Source organism: Trematomus bernacchii, unplaced genomic scaffold (assembly GCF_902827165.1).
Source record: "Trematomus bernacchii unplaced genomic scaffold, fTreBer1.1, whole genome shotgun sequence".
Taxonomy (NCBI): domain Eukaryota; kingdom Metazoa; phylum Chordata; class Actinopteri; order Perciformes; family Nototheniidae; genus Trematomus; species Trematomus bernacchii.
Window position 1 is genome coordinate 514,019 of NW_022987469.1, and position 19,512 is coordinate 533,530.

The 19,512-nt window shown below is 42.0% G+C and overlaps 1 protein-coding gene across 1 annotated transcript in view; it reads right to left on the reverse strand.

Annotated features, from left to right (window-relative positions):
* Positions 1-17,953, reverse strand: part of raly (RALY heterogeneous nuclear ribonucleoprotein) — a gene marked incomplete at its 3' end in the record, with an annotated part of 84,224 nt that extends 66,271 nt beyond the window's left edge. Inside the window, exon 1 of the mRNA XM_034144786.1 lies at positions 17,659-17,953. Coding sequence (XP_034000677.1) covers positions 17,659-17,953 — 295 coding nt within the window. The remainder of the gene's footprint in view (positions 1-17,658) is intronic.
* Between the last annotated feature and the right edge of the window lie 1,559 nt (positions 17,954-19,512).

Here is a 19,512-nt window from a genome sequence, read left to right on the forward strand (position 1 = left end):
TAATTCTGTTCAAGAGCTAATCTCCAATCCTTTCGAAAGGAGAAGTTTGGCAGATAAATTGTTGCTTAAAGACCTTGCACCGGACCAACCCGATTTGAATATATCGCAGCAATCTCGTGAAAAAGACAACATTTATACACGAGGCTTCACAAGTAGCTGGTACACAAGAAAGGCTTGGCTAGCTGGATGCAAACAGGTAAATGCTGTCTTTTGTTTCCCATGCTTGGATATCACTTTATATGTAGAGAGGAGGTTTCCCATGGTTGTTAGAAGTTTATTAATAAGTGGGCATTTATCACAGAAGTGATTGTTCTGTCTCCACGTTTGTTGCATTGTCTGTGATGTATTTTCCAACGGTTATAGCTCCTGTTCTGTCCCAGCAACACTACACGGTTTGCAGCTCCACCACATTTTTGGTTTATCTTCGGTGTCGCTTAAAATCTGCTTCCCATCGGACTAAAACCTCCACGTAATCTGAAGACAGATACTTGAAGTTATTTAAACCTTTTGCAAACTTTATGTTCTTTCTTGCTCTAGCCTTGCCAGATACATTGTACATAACACATATATTATCATTATGCTAACTGGTTGTTCGTGTTAGACGATGTAGCTTTTTCATTTCTGAGTTATTGATATATGTAAATAAGCCTGTTTGTAAATAATCCTCAGAGAAACAAAGAAAAAACACAATTTATGACATTTTGTGCTGTGGTTATTTTTTTTAAATTGCATTTATTCACAGTTCAGTTTGAAATGCTGTAGTGACTTGTATTGAACCACTTAAATATTTATAATTAATGCTACTGAAAAGATGCTATTAATTTTATATCTCACATGCAGTTCACTGTAAAGCTACTTGGTGAAGGTGTTGGTTCATAAAACATGAACAGTTTTAAGAAAGAAAAAAACAGACCAGTTCTGAGAACACAAATTCCTGGTAAAGTAGTAGATGTTCAGGTTGATAAATAATATTTTCCACACTGAAGATTATGGAGGTATTGATCAGTCTTCTCATATTTTTAAGCCTCGATTTCTCCTTTCCCCCCCCCTCTAACATCACCAGAAGTCATCATTTAAGGGGTCATTTCTCGAAAAAAAAATTCGGGGGGAAACCCCCCGGGTAGGTCACTTGCGGTACGTCAAGAGCCCCACCAAAAAAAAAGACCACCGGCCGCCACTGCCTTCACTGACTAACAAATGTGTCTTTCCCATGGTGAGTCAATGAGAACAAGTCTTCTTGGGCGCAATGACATCAAATGACTGACATGAAAGTTGTAGTACCACCATTTGGCGCACTTCCGAAGACTTGGTCTGTATCTCTACCTCTATCTGTACATGAAGTCTCCTTAAATGATTTTGATCATAAAGTATTTTATCTTAATGATATCAAATCCAGGGTTGAATGAACTCTGTAATGTTGAAACTGTAGAATTTGAAATTCCTTAAAACTTTTGACAGTGTTGGAAGATCAGAGACAGCAGAGCAAAGAGTGAGGATAATAAAGGATGGACGGAGGCATGAGGAGGGAAGTGAGATTTCAGCAGCCAGAGGCTGGAGATTCAAGCCTGTTAACTTAACCGTGAAGGGGGATGTGTGTGTGTGTGTGTGTGTGTGTGTGTGTGTGTGTGTGTGTGTGTGTGTGTGTGTGTGTGTGTGTGTGTGTGTGTGTGTGTGTGTGTGTGTGTTTTGTGTGTTTATGTGTGTGTTTGCGCACACACACACACACACACATCTTCATCCAACTCAAACTGTTATTGACCTTCCCCTTTATGACCATGGAAACACACACACACACACACACACACATCTTCATCCAACTCAAACTGTTATTGACCTTCCCCTTTATGACCATGGAAACACACACACACACACACACACATACACACACACACATCTTCATCCAACTCAAACTGTTATTGACCTTCCCCTTTATGACCATGGAAACACACACACACACACACACACATACACACACACACACACACACACACACACACACACACACACACACACACACACACACACACACACACACAGTCCACCCGCTGCACCATATGCCTTACTGATTTTTTTCTTCTTCACAGTCAAAGTCCCTGAACACAACACACACACACATTCATTATTGACTCTTCCAAATCAAACTGTTACCAGTTAACAAGCAACAGCAGCTCAACAGCAAGTGTTTGCATTTTTTTTACAAATAAGCAATTATCAACATTTAGTATATTTGTGCAATTACAGACATTTCAACATTATTTATGTTGATTAAAATGTAACCAAGGTTTGAGCTTCACTTTATGGGGAGTGTTTTACTAGAAATGCTTTTGAGCAATGCTTTTACCACTGGCTCCCAAATATGTGTGTATCACTTACAATACGTGACCCGAATCACATCCTATTGCTGGTTATACTAACAAAATAATAATATTACATTTTATTTATAGAGCAATTTTAATGGTACTCAAAGACACTATACAGGTTAGAATGAATATTTTTCTATTTTTGCAGGGTGTCTCTTTTGTCACAACATTGGTTGTATAAAGAAATCATATATCACAATATTTTTGGCCAAATACCTTGACCTTATTGTGACAATATTTTAGGGTTGTCCATTGATACATTTGCACTATTGACTCAATGACAATGTTGATATTTAATCATCAGTAATGTGGAGTTCAGGCAAATAATAGAATGGTTAGTACAGACATTTAGAAAGATGCATCACTTTACTGTGTGCAGCTAAGCCGTGTAATAACAACAGACAAACACCATTTGATAACATATATGATGTGTTTCAGCTATGTGGGTCATTTATCAAACAGGTTTGTGTTGGAATTTCCATGTGGATTTGTGTGTGTGTTGTGAGGGCTGTAGTGGTTGTGTATATGAGTGTGACCACTACTCTGTGTGTGTGTGTGTGTGTGTGTGTGTGTGTGTGTGTGTGTGTGTGTGTGTGTGTGTGTGTGTGTGTGTGTGTGTGTGTGTGTGTGTGTGTGTGACTGGTTTGGTGGGTGTTTGTGATTTAGCTGAAAGTGATAATTATGAAGGGCCGTGTAGGCCAACATTCAAACTAACCTCACACACACACTACTGAAATACTCTCACATTCACTACTGAACACCTCACACACACACAACTGAAAATTAAACCTCACACACATACTACTGAAAATTAACCTCACACACACACAACTGAAAATTAACCTCACACACACTATTGAAATACTCTCGCATTCACTACTGAACACCTCACACACACAACTGAAAACTAACCACACACACACTATTGAAATAGGCCTACTCTCACATTCACTAGTGAACACCTCGCATACACAACTGAAAATTAAACCTCACACACACACAACTGAAAATTAACCTCACACACATACTACTAATATACTCTCACATTCACTACTGAAAACCTTACACACACACACACTCCTGAAAACATTTTACTGAAAGGTTCTCAGTAGGCAATGTGCATGTGTTTCACCTATGTGTGTGAGGGGGATTCTTGCTGTAACGGAAGTCATTGTAATGAAATGGAAGTCATTGTAATGAAACGGAAGTAACAAAGAACAATGCTGCAGTGATACAGTAGGTGACGGTAATTCTCGTCTACTCTGTTTGGAAGTCGCCATTAAAGAAGAATAATGAAACAGAAGGTCCAATTCATCATGGATTTATAGAGAAACAGCACCGCAGCCGTAGGCTGGACCATGGACCGAGCGGTCTACAAACTGAGACGGTCTGGTCTATGGAGGTGTTCTTGTTTACATCACCTGGCGCAGCTCGTGAGGTGGCCTAGCAACCCGCTAGCAACATGCACAGCTGCAATAAGCTAACAAGCTAACTAAACCGAAATTGAGCCAGAACCTTTCCTTTTTTCTTTTACCATTTAGAAAAATGATATTTCAGGCTGAGAGGACAATGGCCAGTTAAATATGGTTGATTAAGCTGTGTACTTCTAGCCAACAGTTATGTTAGCATTAGTTAGTTAACAGTAAGTAAATATAGGAGTAACCGATGTACTCCAGCCTGATCCAAATAAGGGCAAAGAGGCGGGACCTGTTATTGCACAGTAACTCAGAGGGAAGGTGGCAGACAGCAGCATGTGTCAACACTCAGGAGGAACATTAATGGTAAGGCTCTCAGGGGTCGTCAAAGCTTCTGTGGTCACATCAGGTTCACTTAACTTCAGGACGATAGAGTCTGGATTCAGCATCTATCCAGACTCTTCAGACTCTAAGACAATCAGTCAACAACTCAAGCAAACAAATCATATTTCTATAACAAGTCCTAAAAATGATGCTTATCTTTGATAAACCATGGTTCTGAAAAGCAAAACCACATAATATGTGGCCAGTGACTCCACTGGCCACATAGTATAGAAGTATATGAGAAAATGACCCCATACTTCTCTCTTCATTTACAACCTCACTAAATGCTTTCTAATAAGTTCATAGTCTATATCGCAAGGTTAAAGCCTTCTTCATTTCATCCTGATGTTCATTTTATAAATGATGGTCCCTTTCAGATTAAAATAGGTGTCACTACCTCTTGATTGACAGGTTGTTACTACTGTGGTCCAGCCTGGGTGTGCAAAAATGTTGAATATCCATTGGTTCAATGCTCACAAATATCTTTAGGTTCTGATTACAGTCAATAAAACTGTTTGGGAACTTGTGATGAACATCTATTATACTATATTCTGACATTTCCTAGACTCATTTGACAGATTAACTCATTAAGACTTTCAGTAATTGATGAATTACTTAAAGTGGACCTATCATGCTATATTTGAATAATATATTGTAGGGCCATACCTATATAAGGTATATTTATAAGTTTTCTTTTTCAAAATACCAAACAGATCGTGCATTTTAGCCATGCCTCATTTCGCTCTATTTTGCTCTCCTCCACCCTGTCTTTGCATGCACTGCAGCTGACCACGCCCCCCTGAAAAGGAGGGGGCCGAGTTACGAGCGTCATGTTACCATGCTGTTACCATGCCACGGCAACCTCTCATTCCCCTGATAGGTGGAGAGTTGGCCATATAGGCGGAGCTCCTCCATCCTGACGTCAGAGAAATGTTCAAATCTGGATCAGTTTTTATCAGATCCGTTGCAGCCCCGTTTTTAGAGATTTGGGTATGGAGGAAAAGAGAGAGGGTTGTGTTTTCTGACACTTGGTGAGTTCCCTGGAACACCAGGGACACATATTCATGTATAAAAGACGTACAAAAGTGCATTTTGCATGATAGGTCCCCTTTCATTTGACCTGTAGTGCCAAGGCTATTTTTCACACCCATTTATATCTTGGCATCTTCATGAGAGGACATTTCTTTTCATCAAAACATTTAAAGCACAGTGGAATACATTATTTGTATTACATTATAAGATTCTTGCCATAATGTGTTGTTGCTAAAGAAGATGGAAAGATGGAAAAAAACAAAACACTGCAAGCAATGTGTGCACTCCACATGTCAATAAAAACACGCTTTAATTTGAATATCATCATATTAAATAATTTGTGGGGGAATCACACTTAAAAACACCACTCACTAAAAAAACTGAAATGTTGACTTTGATTACATTTATTATGTCAACAAGTTTCACATAACTGTATTCAGCTGGTTGAAAGCAATAATATTAAGTTTAAATAAAAAGTTTGGGCTTAAAGGTGGGGTAGGTAAGTTTGAGAAACCGGCTCGAGATACACTTTTTGTTATATTCCATGGAATGCTCTTAACATCCCGAAAGCAATGAATATTTTAAGTGCTTTGACAAAAAATCCATAAAAAAAATGTCATCTGTGGAAGCTGTAATACTGTAAAAAGCACGACCAATCATTTTAGCCGGCCCGGCTAAAATAACTGGATGGCCTACCTGCCTGTCAGCCTTCCATCTGTGCACAAACTTATCTCGTGCCCTCATTGGTCATGTGCGCGTTCGTGTGTTTTGGAGGAGGGGCTCTGTAAGGAAGTGGCAGATTTTCTCCGGTTGTGTATTTTCAAATTCTAGCGATCTCGAGCTGGTTTCTCCAAAATTACCTACCCCACCTTTAACTTATAGGTCCCATGTTTTGGCCATTTCTACTGATCATAATTCCATTGTTGAGGTCTACTAAAATAGATTTACATTGTTCAATGTTCCAAAATCACATTGGTTTCTCATACAGCATCTCTGTATAGTATGTGTATTCACCGGTATTCACTCTCTGTCCTACACACCTTGTTGGAGCTCCTGCCCCCCCCTCCCTATGAGCCCAGTGTGCTCTGATTGGTCAACCACCGTTACAGCTGAACATCAGTGTTTATGTTTTACGATAGAGAGCCGAAGTCCCTCCCTTTCCGGTGGACTACCATGGGACCTTATTTTGGAAAAAATATGTATTGTAGTCAATGGCGAGAGAGAAATTATCTTTTGATCCCGTTTGAATTGTGCCATGACTTACACATAGTGGCGGCCGGCCCATAGGGGCGCCGCCCCCCCTCTTCCCACATTACAAATAAAAAAAATAAAAAAAAATAAAAAAATATATATTTAAAAAATATTTATTTTATTTTTATTTTTATTTTTAATTAACAAGGTAAATATTATATAATTGGTATCAGTAAAATGTATAATCTACAATAAAATCTCGTTTAAAATTGTGTTACGATGTCTAAAGTTACTGATAAGTCACATGTTTCCTGCCTGGCCTTGCCTGTGTATCATTACCCTCTCTCGTCTGGGCGCTATGCACAGCGCCCAGACGAGAGGGCAGCAAGTGCAGGCAGCAGAAGCCAACTGTTGCTATCTTTAAACTATGCCGCAGAAACATAATTTCAGCCAATCAGCGTCGTCAAATCTGATGGTCACAGGGCTCCTACGTGAGCGCCCGGTGCAGTCTGTGAGTTGTTTGGACTCGTATCCAAGGAGACAAAACAGGAAGCTGTCATACACTCTGGAAGCTACCATTAGCAGCTAATGAAAACTCAGTTTTTTGACATAAAAATGGAATTATGGATCATCAATCATTTTTCAAAGTGACAGACACATTGGATTAACCTATGGATTAACCTTCAGCTGCGTTTTTCTCGTTTTTGATCAGAATTGTTATTCTGCAAAAGGTGAGCATATCTCCGTGTGTTGCTACCTAAAGCTACGTCGTGTGTGTTACGACTGAATAAACGGGTTTGAACTCAAATGCACGACTCACACAGGTTTTAACAAAAAAGGTTTATTTCAAACCAAAGCTCTTCTACAGAGGTCAAAAAACAAATGACTCTTAACGAGGAAAACACTTTCAAAACAAAGTCACTCTTAATGAGGAAAAACACTAACAAAACAAATCTCAGAAAACAAGACGTGGCTCAAAGCTCTGCTTGAGATTTTACCTGGCATGATACACTTGTGGTTAGTCACAGGAAACGAAACAAACTGGCACAGGACAAAGGGAGACGAGGACAATAAATACACCAGGTAATGGGGAACAGGTGGAAACAATCAGGGGCGGGGTCGACAATCACAGGTGTGGGAGACACACAAGGAAAGGAGGTCAGAGTATCTAAAACGAGAGGGAAGGTTACTATTAAAAGATAAAGGGGAAAATCACTAGACAAAGACAAAAACACTAAACTAACATAATTTGCGAGAGATGACAGTACTCCCCCCTCTAGGGCCGACTCCTGACGGCCCAGGAACCTGAGGGTGCTGGCGAAAAAAGTCATTAATGAGAGTCTGATCCTCGACAAATCTTGATGGGATCCAGGAGCGTTCTTCTGGTCCATAACCCTCCCAGTCAACCAGGAACTGTCTCCCTTTGCCTCTGTTCCGGACCGCCAACAGGCGCTTGACCGTATAGACCAGGCCGCCGTCGAGCATTCGGGGGGGAGGAGGAGGTTTGGCTGCGGGAACCATGGGGCTTTCCTTTACCGGCTTCAGTCGTCCCACATGGAAAGTGGGATGAACCCTCAGAGACCTGGGTAGACGAAGACGGACAGAGACCGGGTTAATGACTTTGGTCACTGGGAATGGGCCTACGAACCTAGGTGCCAATTTTCGTGACACCACATGAAGGGGAAGATCCCTGGTAGAGAGCCAGACCCTCTGGCCGGGTCTGTATTCCGGAGCAGGACGACGCTTCCGATCTGCCGCCACCTTCATGCGTTCCCCACTCCTAAGAAGAGCCCTGCGGGTGGCGGACCAGATCCGGTGACAACGCCGAACCAGGGCGTGGGCGGACGGGACTGTGACTTCCTTCTCGAGATCCGGGAAGGTAGGAGGTTGATACCCATAGGCAGCCTGGAAGGGAGTCAACCCAGTAGGGGCCGTGGGGAGCGTGTTGTGGGCGTACTCTACCCATGTGAGATGCCTGCTCCAGGAGGAAGGATTCTGGAGATGAGGGCAGCGGGAGCCCAGTTTCTAATTCCTGATTAAGGCGTTCGGTCTGGCCATTGGACTCCGGATGGTACCCGGATGACAGGCTCACCGACGCCCCGATGAGGTTGCAGAACTCCCTCCAGAAGCGTGAGATGAACTGCGGACCCCGGTCTGAGACAATATCTTTGGGGAAACCATGGATACGGAACACATGCGTCATCATGATCTCTGCCGTCTCTTTGGCAGACGGCAGCTTGGGTAAGGCAATATAATGAACCATCTTAGAAAAACGGTCCACCACCGTGAGTACGGTGGAGTTACCTTCTGACACCGGGAGCCCCGTGACGAAATCCACGGAAATCTCAGACCAGGGCCGGCTGGGAACCGGGAGCGGCCGGAGCAGCCCCATCTGTGCCCTGGAGGATGTCTTGTTGCGGGCGCAGACAGGACAGGCCTCCACATACTCTCGGACCTCACGCTCCATGGATCTCCACCAAAAACGTTGCTTGATAAAGAATATGGTCCTCTTGATCCCAGGATGGCAGGTGAGCAGCGATGAGTGAGCCCAATGGACGACCAAACAGACGGTTTGGCGGACAACCACTAGGTGCCGGGCTCTCACCGTTAGCTTGCTTAACCACAGATTCTATTTGCCAAGTGACCGCCCCTACCACACGGTTCAGTGGCAGGATGGATTCAGGCTTCTTGGCAACCGGCTCGGGGTCAAACAAACGGGACAGGGCATCCGGCTTGGCGTTCTGGGACCCCGGCCTGTAAGACAGAGTGAAGTTAAAACGGTTAAAAAACAGAGACCATCTTGATTGGCGAGAATTTAGTCTTTTAGCCTTCCCAATGTACTCAAGATTCTTGTGGTCGGTCCATACTATAAAAGGAATCTGAGCCCCCTCCAACCAATGTCTCCATTCCTCCAGAGCAATCTTTACCGCCAACAACTCACGGTTCCCCACGTCGTAGTTCCGCTCTGCAGAAGAGAGTTTCTTGGAGAGAAAGGTGCAGGGATGAAGTTTGTTGTCTTCCTTGGACTGCTGTGACAGGACAGCTCCCACCCCTTCATTTGAGGCATCAACCTCCACCACAAACTGACGAGTTGGGTCGGGGATGATGAGGATGGGGGCTGAGGTGAACCTCTCCTTGAGACGGCGGAAAGCCTCCTCGGCCTGAGGAGACCACACAAAAGGCACCTGAGGGGACGTGAGAACATGAAGGGGAGAAGCAATGGCACTGAAACTTCTGATGAAGCGCCTGTAGAAGTTCGCAAAGCCCAGAAAACGTTGCACCCCCTTGCGGTTGTCTGGCGTAGGCCACTTAGCCACCGCACTGAGTTTGGCCGGGTCCATCTGGATCAGACCAGGAGCTATGATAAACCCTAGGAAGGATACAGTTTTAGCATGAAACTCACATTTCTCTGCCTTCACATACAGTTTGTTCTCCAGGAGTTTTTGGAGGACCTGACGTACATGGTGAACATGAGAGTCTTTGTCAGGTGAGTATATTAAAATATCGTCAAGATATACAAACACAAAACGGTTTAAAAACTCCCTTAAAACATCGTTGATGAGAGCTTGAAAAACTCCTGGAGCATTGGTGAGACCAAATGGCATGACGAGATACTCATAGTGCCCTGTGGGTGTGTTAAAACCGGTCTTCCACTCATCCCCCTCACGAATTCTCACCAGATGGTAGGCATTACGCAAGTCTAACTTGGTAAAAATGTTAGAGTCTTGAAGTTGTTCAAAAGCAGTAGCCATGAGGGGGAGCAGATACCTGTTCTTTACTGTAATGTCATTTAAAGGAGAATAATCAATGCATGGCCTAAGGGATCCGTCCTTTTTTCCCACAAAGAAAAAACCCGCCCCAGCCGGGGAGGAAGACGGGCGGATCAGACCTGCACGAAGAGAGGTGTCAATGTACTCCTTCATAGCCTCCTTCTCAGGACCCGAGATGGAGTATAACCTACCCTTCGGAATTGGAGCCCCAGGTAACAGATTGATGGCACAATCATACGGCCTATGAGGAGGAAGGGAGGTGGCGCGCACTTTACAAAATACCTTGGCCAGGTCATTGTAACAGGGAGGAACAGAAGTTAAATCTGGGGTTTGAGTATTAGTAACCCGATCGGTACTACGTTCCCCAGAAACCCCTCCAACTGCCATGTTTCCCAAACACTTAAAACAATCCTGTGAACACTCCTGCCCCCACCCCTTAATTTTACCTGACCGCCAATCAACATAGGGGTTATGCTTGGTTAGCCAGGGAAAACCTAGGATGAGAGGATGTTGAGCAGAATTAAACAGGTGAAACGACATGAATTCACAATGATCATCAATCATGATAGTGACAGATTCGGTCTTGTGTGTGACATGAAATAGAAGTTTGCCATCCAGAGCACTGGCTTTCAAAGGGGACGACAAAAGTTCAGTTTTAAGTCTCAGTTCATGTGCTAATCCCCAATCCATCAGGCTTTCGTCAGCCCCAGAGTCAATTAACACTTTTTGAGAGTTACTTATTCCATGGCAGATTACCTTTATGTTGGTCAACTTGCGGGAAGGAGAATCTGCCGTAGAAAGACGGCTCACCAGTGCCCTCCCTTTCACTGGTGAGCCCCGTCTTTTACCGGGCATCCAGAGCAAAGATGACCTTGTTGGCCGCAGTAAAAACATCTTCCCTCCAGCAGGCGGCGCCGCCGCTCCTCCGTAGACAGCTTGGCACGTCCCAGCTGCATTGGCTCCTCGGCCTTGTTGGGAGACGCTGACCTCTGGGATGGAAGGAAAGAGGAATGTGGCATGGCAGTCTCCTGAGAGTGAGAAGAGTAGGGGTGCCCTCTAGGGTGGAAATAGGGTAGTGCAACCCTGTCCTTCTCCCGTTTCCTCTCAGCAAGTCTGTTATCAATCCTAATGGACATGGCAATGACCGAGTCTAGTTCCACAGGCAGCTCCAAGGGCGCCAGCTGATCCTTAATAGGGTCAGAAAGTCCATTAATGAAGGCATCGAACAAAGCAGAAGAATTCCAGCCACTATCGGCCGCAATGGTGCGAAATTCCACTGCGTAGTCTGACACACTGCGTCTTCCTTGACTTAACTTGTAAAGGACCCGAGCTGCTTCTCTGCCTGGGGATGTGTGGTCAAAAATGTTCGTCAGGGAGTCCGTAAACTGTCCCAAAGACTCGCATATCGGCGAGTCACGTGACCATTCAGCCGTAGCCCACGCCGCCGCTCGTCCGGTGAGATGGGAAATCATAAAAGCCACCTTGGATCTCTCTGTGGGAAAGGCTGTCGGAAGTTGACTATAATGTAGGCTGCAATTCACCAGAAAGGGACGGCAGTCATGGGATTCCCCGGAAAACTTCTCAGGCGGAGCCAGACGGATTGACACGGTGTGGGAAGCGGGCGCCGGGTCCGCATTCGCTTCGGGTCCGGCCGGAGGTGGGGGTGAGGGCTCAGCCTTGAGGTGAGTGAGCAGGTGGTGAACCTGCCCCGCCAGGTGGTTAATCTGGTTTGTTACAGATGACTCGAACTCCCTCTGGCTGTCTGTGACGTGCGATATTCCCTGCTGGATGGCCGTTAAATGATCCTCCTGTTGAGCGAGGCGGCCTGCCTGAGAGCGAAGCGCTGATTTCAGCTGTTCAGAGTCGGCTGAGTTCATGTTTTGGCCAGTTCGTACTGTTACGACTGAATAAACGGGTTTGAACTCAAATGCACGACTCACACAGGTTTTAACAAAAAAGGTTTATTTCAAACCAAAGCTCTTCTACAGAGGTCAAAAAACAAATGACTCTTAACGAGGAAAAACACTTTCAAAACAAAGTCACTCTTAATGAGGAAAAACACTAACAAAACAAATCTCAGAAAACAAGACGTGGCTCAAAGCTCTGCTTGAGATTTTACCTGGCATGATACACTTGTGGTTAGTCACAGGAAATGAAATGAACTGGCACAGGACAAAGGGAGACGAGGACAATAAATACACCAGGTAATGGGGAACAGGTGGAAACAATCAGGGGCGGGGTCGACAATCACAGGGTTGCATTCGAATAGTCCATTTAGCTTAGGAACCTTCCTAACGGAGTGAAATGACCCGGAAGTCCCTCAGTGGCAGCCATGATAAGTGCCGTTCGAATTCTCTAAATTAAAAGGAAAGGAGGTTTCAAACTTCCTTTATAACCTCCTTTAGCCTAGGAACCACTGGACCTCCCTAACCGAAAGGAGAGGAGAAAATGCTGCCCCACAATGCCTTGCGGCCGCAGCATTTGCCGTCACACAACAGTCGGCCGTTCACGGAAACAACCGATTATGAACGAGAAATGATATCATGAAAGTTACGGTGCTTATTAAGCATTTTAAAACGTATGTGGTAAGTTGCCAAAGTGCTTTGTTTTGAACGTTCATCAGTATTATAATCAAAAAGAGAAATATGAACGTTAGTTTTTACTGAAATGATCAAATAAAGTCAACATTTCACAGTCTTTACTGAGCTGTGTGGGGTTTGTTCAACTTTTAAAAGATGTTTGAATGGTGATATACACAGTGATAGATGTTAAGGACTAACGTTTATAATAAATACATTTGTATTGATTTTAAGATCTTTTCATACAATCATATGTATTGGGATCATTTGTATTAATGTGGACCGGAGGGAGAGGGTGACGAGCATAAGTTTCACTTTCCTTTTTTATTTCAATTTCAACTTTGGTCATGAAGAATATGTTTCTCTGTTGTCCCCGTTCATAAAGCATAAAACAACAGCATCAGAGCACGGTGCAGAGTCTCTAGATGAGTTTACAGTAGTCCCTCGTTCTTATTAAACATCCATGTTGTAGTCCGCTGTATAGAAAACTGTAGTTTCCATAGTTTCCCCACAGCAGCAGGCGCACATTTATGACCTCTGCTGGCGCATCATAAACACGTCGGATAGTGAAAGTGCAGTCGGATTCTCTAAAGTGCCGCAGTCTCTTCTCCTAAATCCTTTTGAATTCTCCTATCCACTATCCCTTAACCCCATGACGTTTCACTCCGAGGTCAAGGAATAGACGATAGGGTTAGAACTTAGGAGCTGTTTTTTTGGAGTATTCGAACGCAACCCAGGTGTGGGAGACACACAAGGAAAGGAGGTCAGAGTATCTGAAACGAGAGGGAAGGTTACTATTAAAAGATAAAGGGTTAAATCACTAGACAAAGACAAAAACACTAAACTAACATAATTTGCGAGAGATGACAGTGTGATGTCTGTATTTGCTTCCCCTGTCGCGAGTTCTGATCGCTCAGTGATGATACTTATATTTCTAAAATCTGTGGAATCTCAGTTTGTAAGCTTGTTTGTGCATATCCGATAAGTATATCGATTGATTTATACCTAGAGTGCGTTAGCATTTTTTCGCTCAGGGCTCATTTAGACGCTTCTTGTGAGACTTGTGGTTCATATCATCAGTTAGATGCGTTTCCTCTGAGTAGGACACATGAATAGTTTATTACATTTTAAGAAGCCCTGAGACACAGTTTCGTGAGAAAAAAAACGGGCGAAAAAAGCCCCTTAACAGGTTAAATGGGAATTAAATCAGTGTTCCCAAAGCCCCGGTGTTCTGCAGTTTGTGTGGGCCTACTGTACTGTTGCACAGTTTATGCTGTAGAAACTATGTCCAGGACAAGGTGTTTGGAAGTTTTGGAAGATTCATAGCTAACCACACTGAAGTTATGGAGGTATTGAACAGTCTTCTCATATTTTTAAGCCTCAAATTGTCCTCCCCCCCCTCTAACATCACCAGAAGTCATAATTTAAGGTTTTTTTTCTCAAAAAAATGCACCGTGGGAGCATACCCCCGGACCCCCCTAGTATTGTTTGATCACCATTTCCACAGCCCCACCTAAAATATTTTCCACCAGCCGCCACTGCATATATATATATTTGTTTTTATTCTACTAATTCAAGTATAATTCATACACACAAAGATGAACCAAATTAGTAGAAGCAGGAGGGCTGAAGCCTAGCTTATGGGAAGTAGCCCTCCCGTGAATCATCCTAATACAACATTGGCATTATTGCGTCAAAAACGTATAGAAATTAAGGAGTACAAAGAAATAAAGAAAACTGGGGGGAAAAAAGATAAAAGTTAGGGCAAGAAAAAAATTAATGCATATATATATAAGAAAACTAGGGTCATTTTCTGCACATGTCAATAGCATTTTCAACTATCTTTTTTTAAAAAGAAAATACTATATATAAATATATACATATATACACATGTACTTGGCAAATTAATAATAATATATGCATATAATAATATATGCATAAAAAACATTGTGAACACTTATTTGCGAGTGACTTTTTACATTCATATGTTCACACATACACAAAATATACATATTTTGTATGTGTTCAAGTGTATAAGTACACAAATGCACTCATATACACCAATACAAATATTGCAAGGCAATTTCCAGGGCTGAAATAATAATTCAACCCCATAACGATGAAAATAAATAAGAAGGAAAAAATAAATAAAAAACAATGTAGACCATATTAAATAAATAAACAAACTGAGAAGGTATTATTTCAAAAAATAAAATAAATGATTCTGGGAATACCCAATATTTGTTAGCTGGAGTAATCTGCAAATAGAATTTTTTAGAATTTAGTTTTGAATTGTTGATGACAAGTGATACTTGAAAGGTCTGGGTGAAGTCCATTCCAGGTTCTAACTCCGATTATGGATAAGCTGTGTGATTTGATGGTTGTTCTACAGGGCTTGCTACACAACCAGTTAGGATGCCTAGTTGGGTATTTCCTGACTGTGGTTTGGAACTGCTTTTGAATGTTATTAGGCATTTTGTTATGGAAAATGTTGTGCATAATCAGTACTGTTTTACTATGCTTTACTATGTCAACACATTTTAATAGATTGAGTTTTTTTAAATATGGGAGTTGTGTGTTCATATTTACCAACACCACAGACTATTCGTAACACTTTTTTTTGGGATGTTATTATTTTTTGTAGATTTTTTGAGTACGTGTTTCCCCATATTTCGCCTCGTCTATATCCACATATTGTAGCCTATTTCTCAGATAACTCTTAACCCATTCTTTTGCTTGACCCCTTATGCCATAATGTTCTAATTTGTGTAGCAGTAAGTAAGCCTTTTTAAGGTCAATGAATATACCAGCTGTAATCATTTTTTTCTCAATGTTGTTGGTAATTTCTTCAACCAGTTCAATTACTGCTGAAGAAGTAGAGTGATCAAGAAAATACCTTGTTGGAACGATTTATTGCATATATAGGGGGGCTACAATGTTTGGTTTAACAATACTCATACAGTACTAAGTCCTAAATAATCTTTGGACTGTTTACTGTGTTGAGTATTGACAATATCAAGCAGTTCTTTTTCTGTAATTGGGTTCAAGATCATACTTTGTTGGTTGCAATTTTTCAGAGAATCATCAACTTTACATGAAGTTGGACTGATTTTACTCACCAGATTGGGGCCAATTTCAGTAAAGAACTCATTAAAGTTATTTGCAACATCTGTTGGGGTTTTCCTTCGGTTTGGAATTTCTTAAATTCATTTCTGTTGTCATTTATTTTCTTCTTAATTATGCTATTTATTACCTTCCAAGTGGTTTTCATATCTCCTATAGGGCATTTTCAAATTGTTCAGATTGTATCGTTTTTCTCAGTTTCTAAGTATTGTAACGACTTTCATCTTCAGTGCTTTTACTTTTCCTATAGAGTGCATTTTTCTTACTACAGGCGTTTTTCAGTCCATGAGTGAACCAGGGTTTTGAGTCATTATTATTCTTGTTGCCAATCTTAATTTTTATATATGGACAACATTCGTTCATGTTTTGCATGAAAATCCTTATAAACTCATTATACTGTAGGATTTGTTTACATCTTGAATCTCAAATACTTCTTGCCATTTTTCATTTTTTAAGTTCATATTTAATTTATTTAGAGAACTGTCATTTAATTTCCGCTTAGTTATGTATGTCATTTGTTCTTTGTTATTTACAGGTTCTTTTCCGCAAATTGAGAATATTGGCAGGTGATCACTGACATCAGTGATGAGGGCCCCACTATGATGTTCCGTTTCAAGGACGTTAGTGAAAATGTTATCAATTAAGGTTTCAGTAGTGCTCGTTAACCTGGTTGGTTTGGTTATAAGAGGGAGAAGCCCGAGAGAAAAAAACATATCCATGAAGTGTCTCGCCTGTTGGTGCGAGTTGTATTTGAATAAATTAACGTTGAAATATCCACACACATAAAGGTTTTTATTTCTATGAGGTCTGAGCATTTTTTCTACTTGTACATTAAATTCCTCAGGATTACTTCCTGGCTTTCGATACATGCATGAGACGAGTATATGTTTTTTCTGTTTTAGCTCAATTTCTACGGTGACAGATTCAAAGAGGTTGTTACAGCAGATGGAGATACTTTCTACCAATCTGGCAGAAAGTGTGTTTTTAACAAACAGTGTAGCCCCTCCACCTGTTTGGAGTTTGCGATTCATATGAAAAGCCACATGATCGGGTAAAAAATTGTTAACAGTGTTTGAGTCAGTTTGTCAGGTCTCAGAGATTGCAATAGGCGCTTTCACACCGGAGTAATTTTCCCAGGAATAGTTCCGATGGTTCTTGGGATTTTGCGTTCACACCAAAAATATCTGGAACTAGAACTTAGTTCGCGTGAACCTTTTCACCCCCAGATAGTTCCTGCTAGAGAGCAGGGACTTTCCTGGGGAGAAAAAGGTTCGTGGGTGTGTGTCCACATTAACAATTTCTGATTGGCTGGGCGAATTGCAAACCACGCCCCGTAAAACTCCGAAATATTTTGTGACGCCGCCATTTCATTTGCTTGCATTAGCATTATTAGCATTAGCATTAGCATTAGCCCAGCGCACCAACGGAGAGAGACTAACTTATGGCAACACAAAATAAAACATGGGAGCGGTGGAGGTGTCGGCGCTTCTGGCGATTTACTCTGAAGACGCTAACCAGCAGCTTCTACTGAAGCCAGTCCCCAGTCTTTTCTGTGTTAGAGTTTTACTCGCTACAGGGTGTACTTTGAGGGTTTGTTACTTTGCAGACCATTTACATGCAGAAAAAGCTACATAACACACAAGGGGACGGGTAATAACCGGAAAAGCATATGATGGGACCTTTAATATTATTGCTTCCAACTAACCTAATACAGTTATTTGAAACTTGTTGACATATTACATTTAATTAAAGTCAACATTTCCTGCTGTGTGAGTAAAGATATAATTCCCGCAGTGTGACTCACCCAGCGTCTGTCCGGCCAGCACCCTCCCGTTCTCCCCCATCACGGCCCCCTGGGCGCGCCTCTCGCTGGCGTACTGGATGAAGGCGTAGCCCTTGTGCACAGAGCAGCCCAGCACCCGGCCATACTTTGAGAAGATGGTCTCCACGTCCGACTTCTTCACCACCGCAGTGTTCAGGTTGCCGATGAACACCCGGGAGTTGATGGACTTTGGATCAGTCTTGTTGGTCACGTTGCTGGTCTGCACCTTCAGCGACATGGCCGACAGGTGGGCGGAGGAAGAGACTGACAAATGCATGGATCGTGGGGGTGGGATCTAAAGAGAATACAAGAGAACTGGTGTCAGAAGAAAATACAGATACTAGAGCACTTCTGCAAAATATTGGATATTTGAAACTCATAACTGTGTATAAACCAGCTGGGAAATCACAAGACAAGAAGACCTGCAGTAGATCACTTTTCATACTGAGCAAACACACTGTTCATTCAGTGTTCACTCACACTTCAAGACCTTAGATACAAGTCATGCTTTTCAGAGAATGTGAAATCAAAGAAGAACACAGTCATAATGTGGCACGTCTTTGAAGTAGAATAACAGCTTTGGTTAGTTTTTTCTGTGCTTTTCTGAGTTTTTCTGTGCTTTTCTGACCACAACATTCACTATTTTCCGAGGGTCCAATATTTGAGAAGGCTTTACCAATCTACGGTCCCATTTTCTCTCAATATAGACGTACAGCTCACAAGCAATGAAAGATAGATTGCAACAGCACATGAATGCCCCACGAGACAACAAGCCTCACCGAGGGCATGACCTGAACATCAAACCTAGCACACTGGTAAAAGGAATATTTTTTATAAAATAATTAATGTGATATAGAATCGTAAGTAAGTGACTACCGGAACTGAATGGACAGAGTTTTAAAAGCAGATATACAGTACGTCTAATAACTGCAGTCCATCTTTATTTTTACTCGTACCTCTCAGTTTCCTCCAAATTGGAATGTTTCACAATGTTGGCGTCATGTAGTACACAACTGTGGCGCCTCTGAATTTCTGACCACTCAACTCATTAGTATTTGAAGCACTTAATTTGAAAGGGATTCAATTGTCCCTTCGCATTCAAGCAAGAGGTAAACAAGAAAACATCAACAACTTGCCTCTGTTTCGATGCGTTACAGCAGACAGAGATGCTTCATCACCTGAGACCAGCTCTATCGATCACATAGCAGGATTTGAAAGCCAAATTTAATTTCCTCGCTGTGTGCCAACTTCCTCCATGCACATACTAAACACAAGCAGAGAATGTACAATCGAGAAGAGAACAAGGGGGGGAGAAATAAAGGGAGCACTGTGAGGAATGAAAGTAAGAGTAGTAGGGATTAGGAGACGTACATGGGGTAGTATTAGAGAAATTAGAGAAAAGTAAAGAGAGATATGAAATGAACGTGGCTCTTGTTGGTATATTTACTATGGCTCCATACCCTACTGTCACAGTTTGAGACGTTTTCACCGGGTGAATAATTGTTAGTCTCCATTTTGAAAAAAATAAAAAGTATAAATATGCCTTATATAGGTATGGTCCTACACTATATTATTCAAATATAGCATGATAGGTCCACTTTAAATTTAGAGGCCTGAAGAGAAAAGTGAAAAAAAATGAAAAAACGCATGAAAGTAACATATTAAACATTCTTGAAAACGTTTCTGTTGTTGAATAACTTCTTCACGTCAACACTTGAATGCATGTGTGTTTTGCTTCCGTGTGTGCTGGTAATATCCTTCTTCCTGCATTAAGTTGCCAGTATGTAGTACTAAGTAGTACCTTAGCACGGAGTACATCAGTATGCAGTTTGTTAG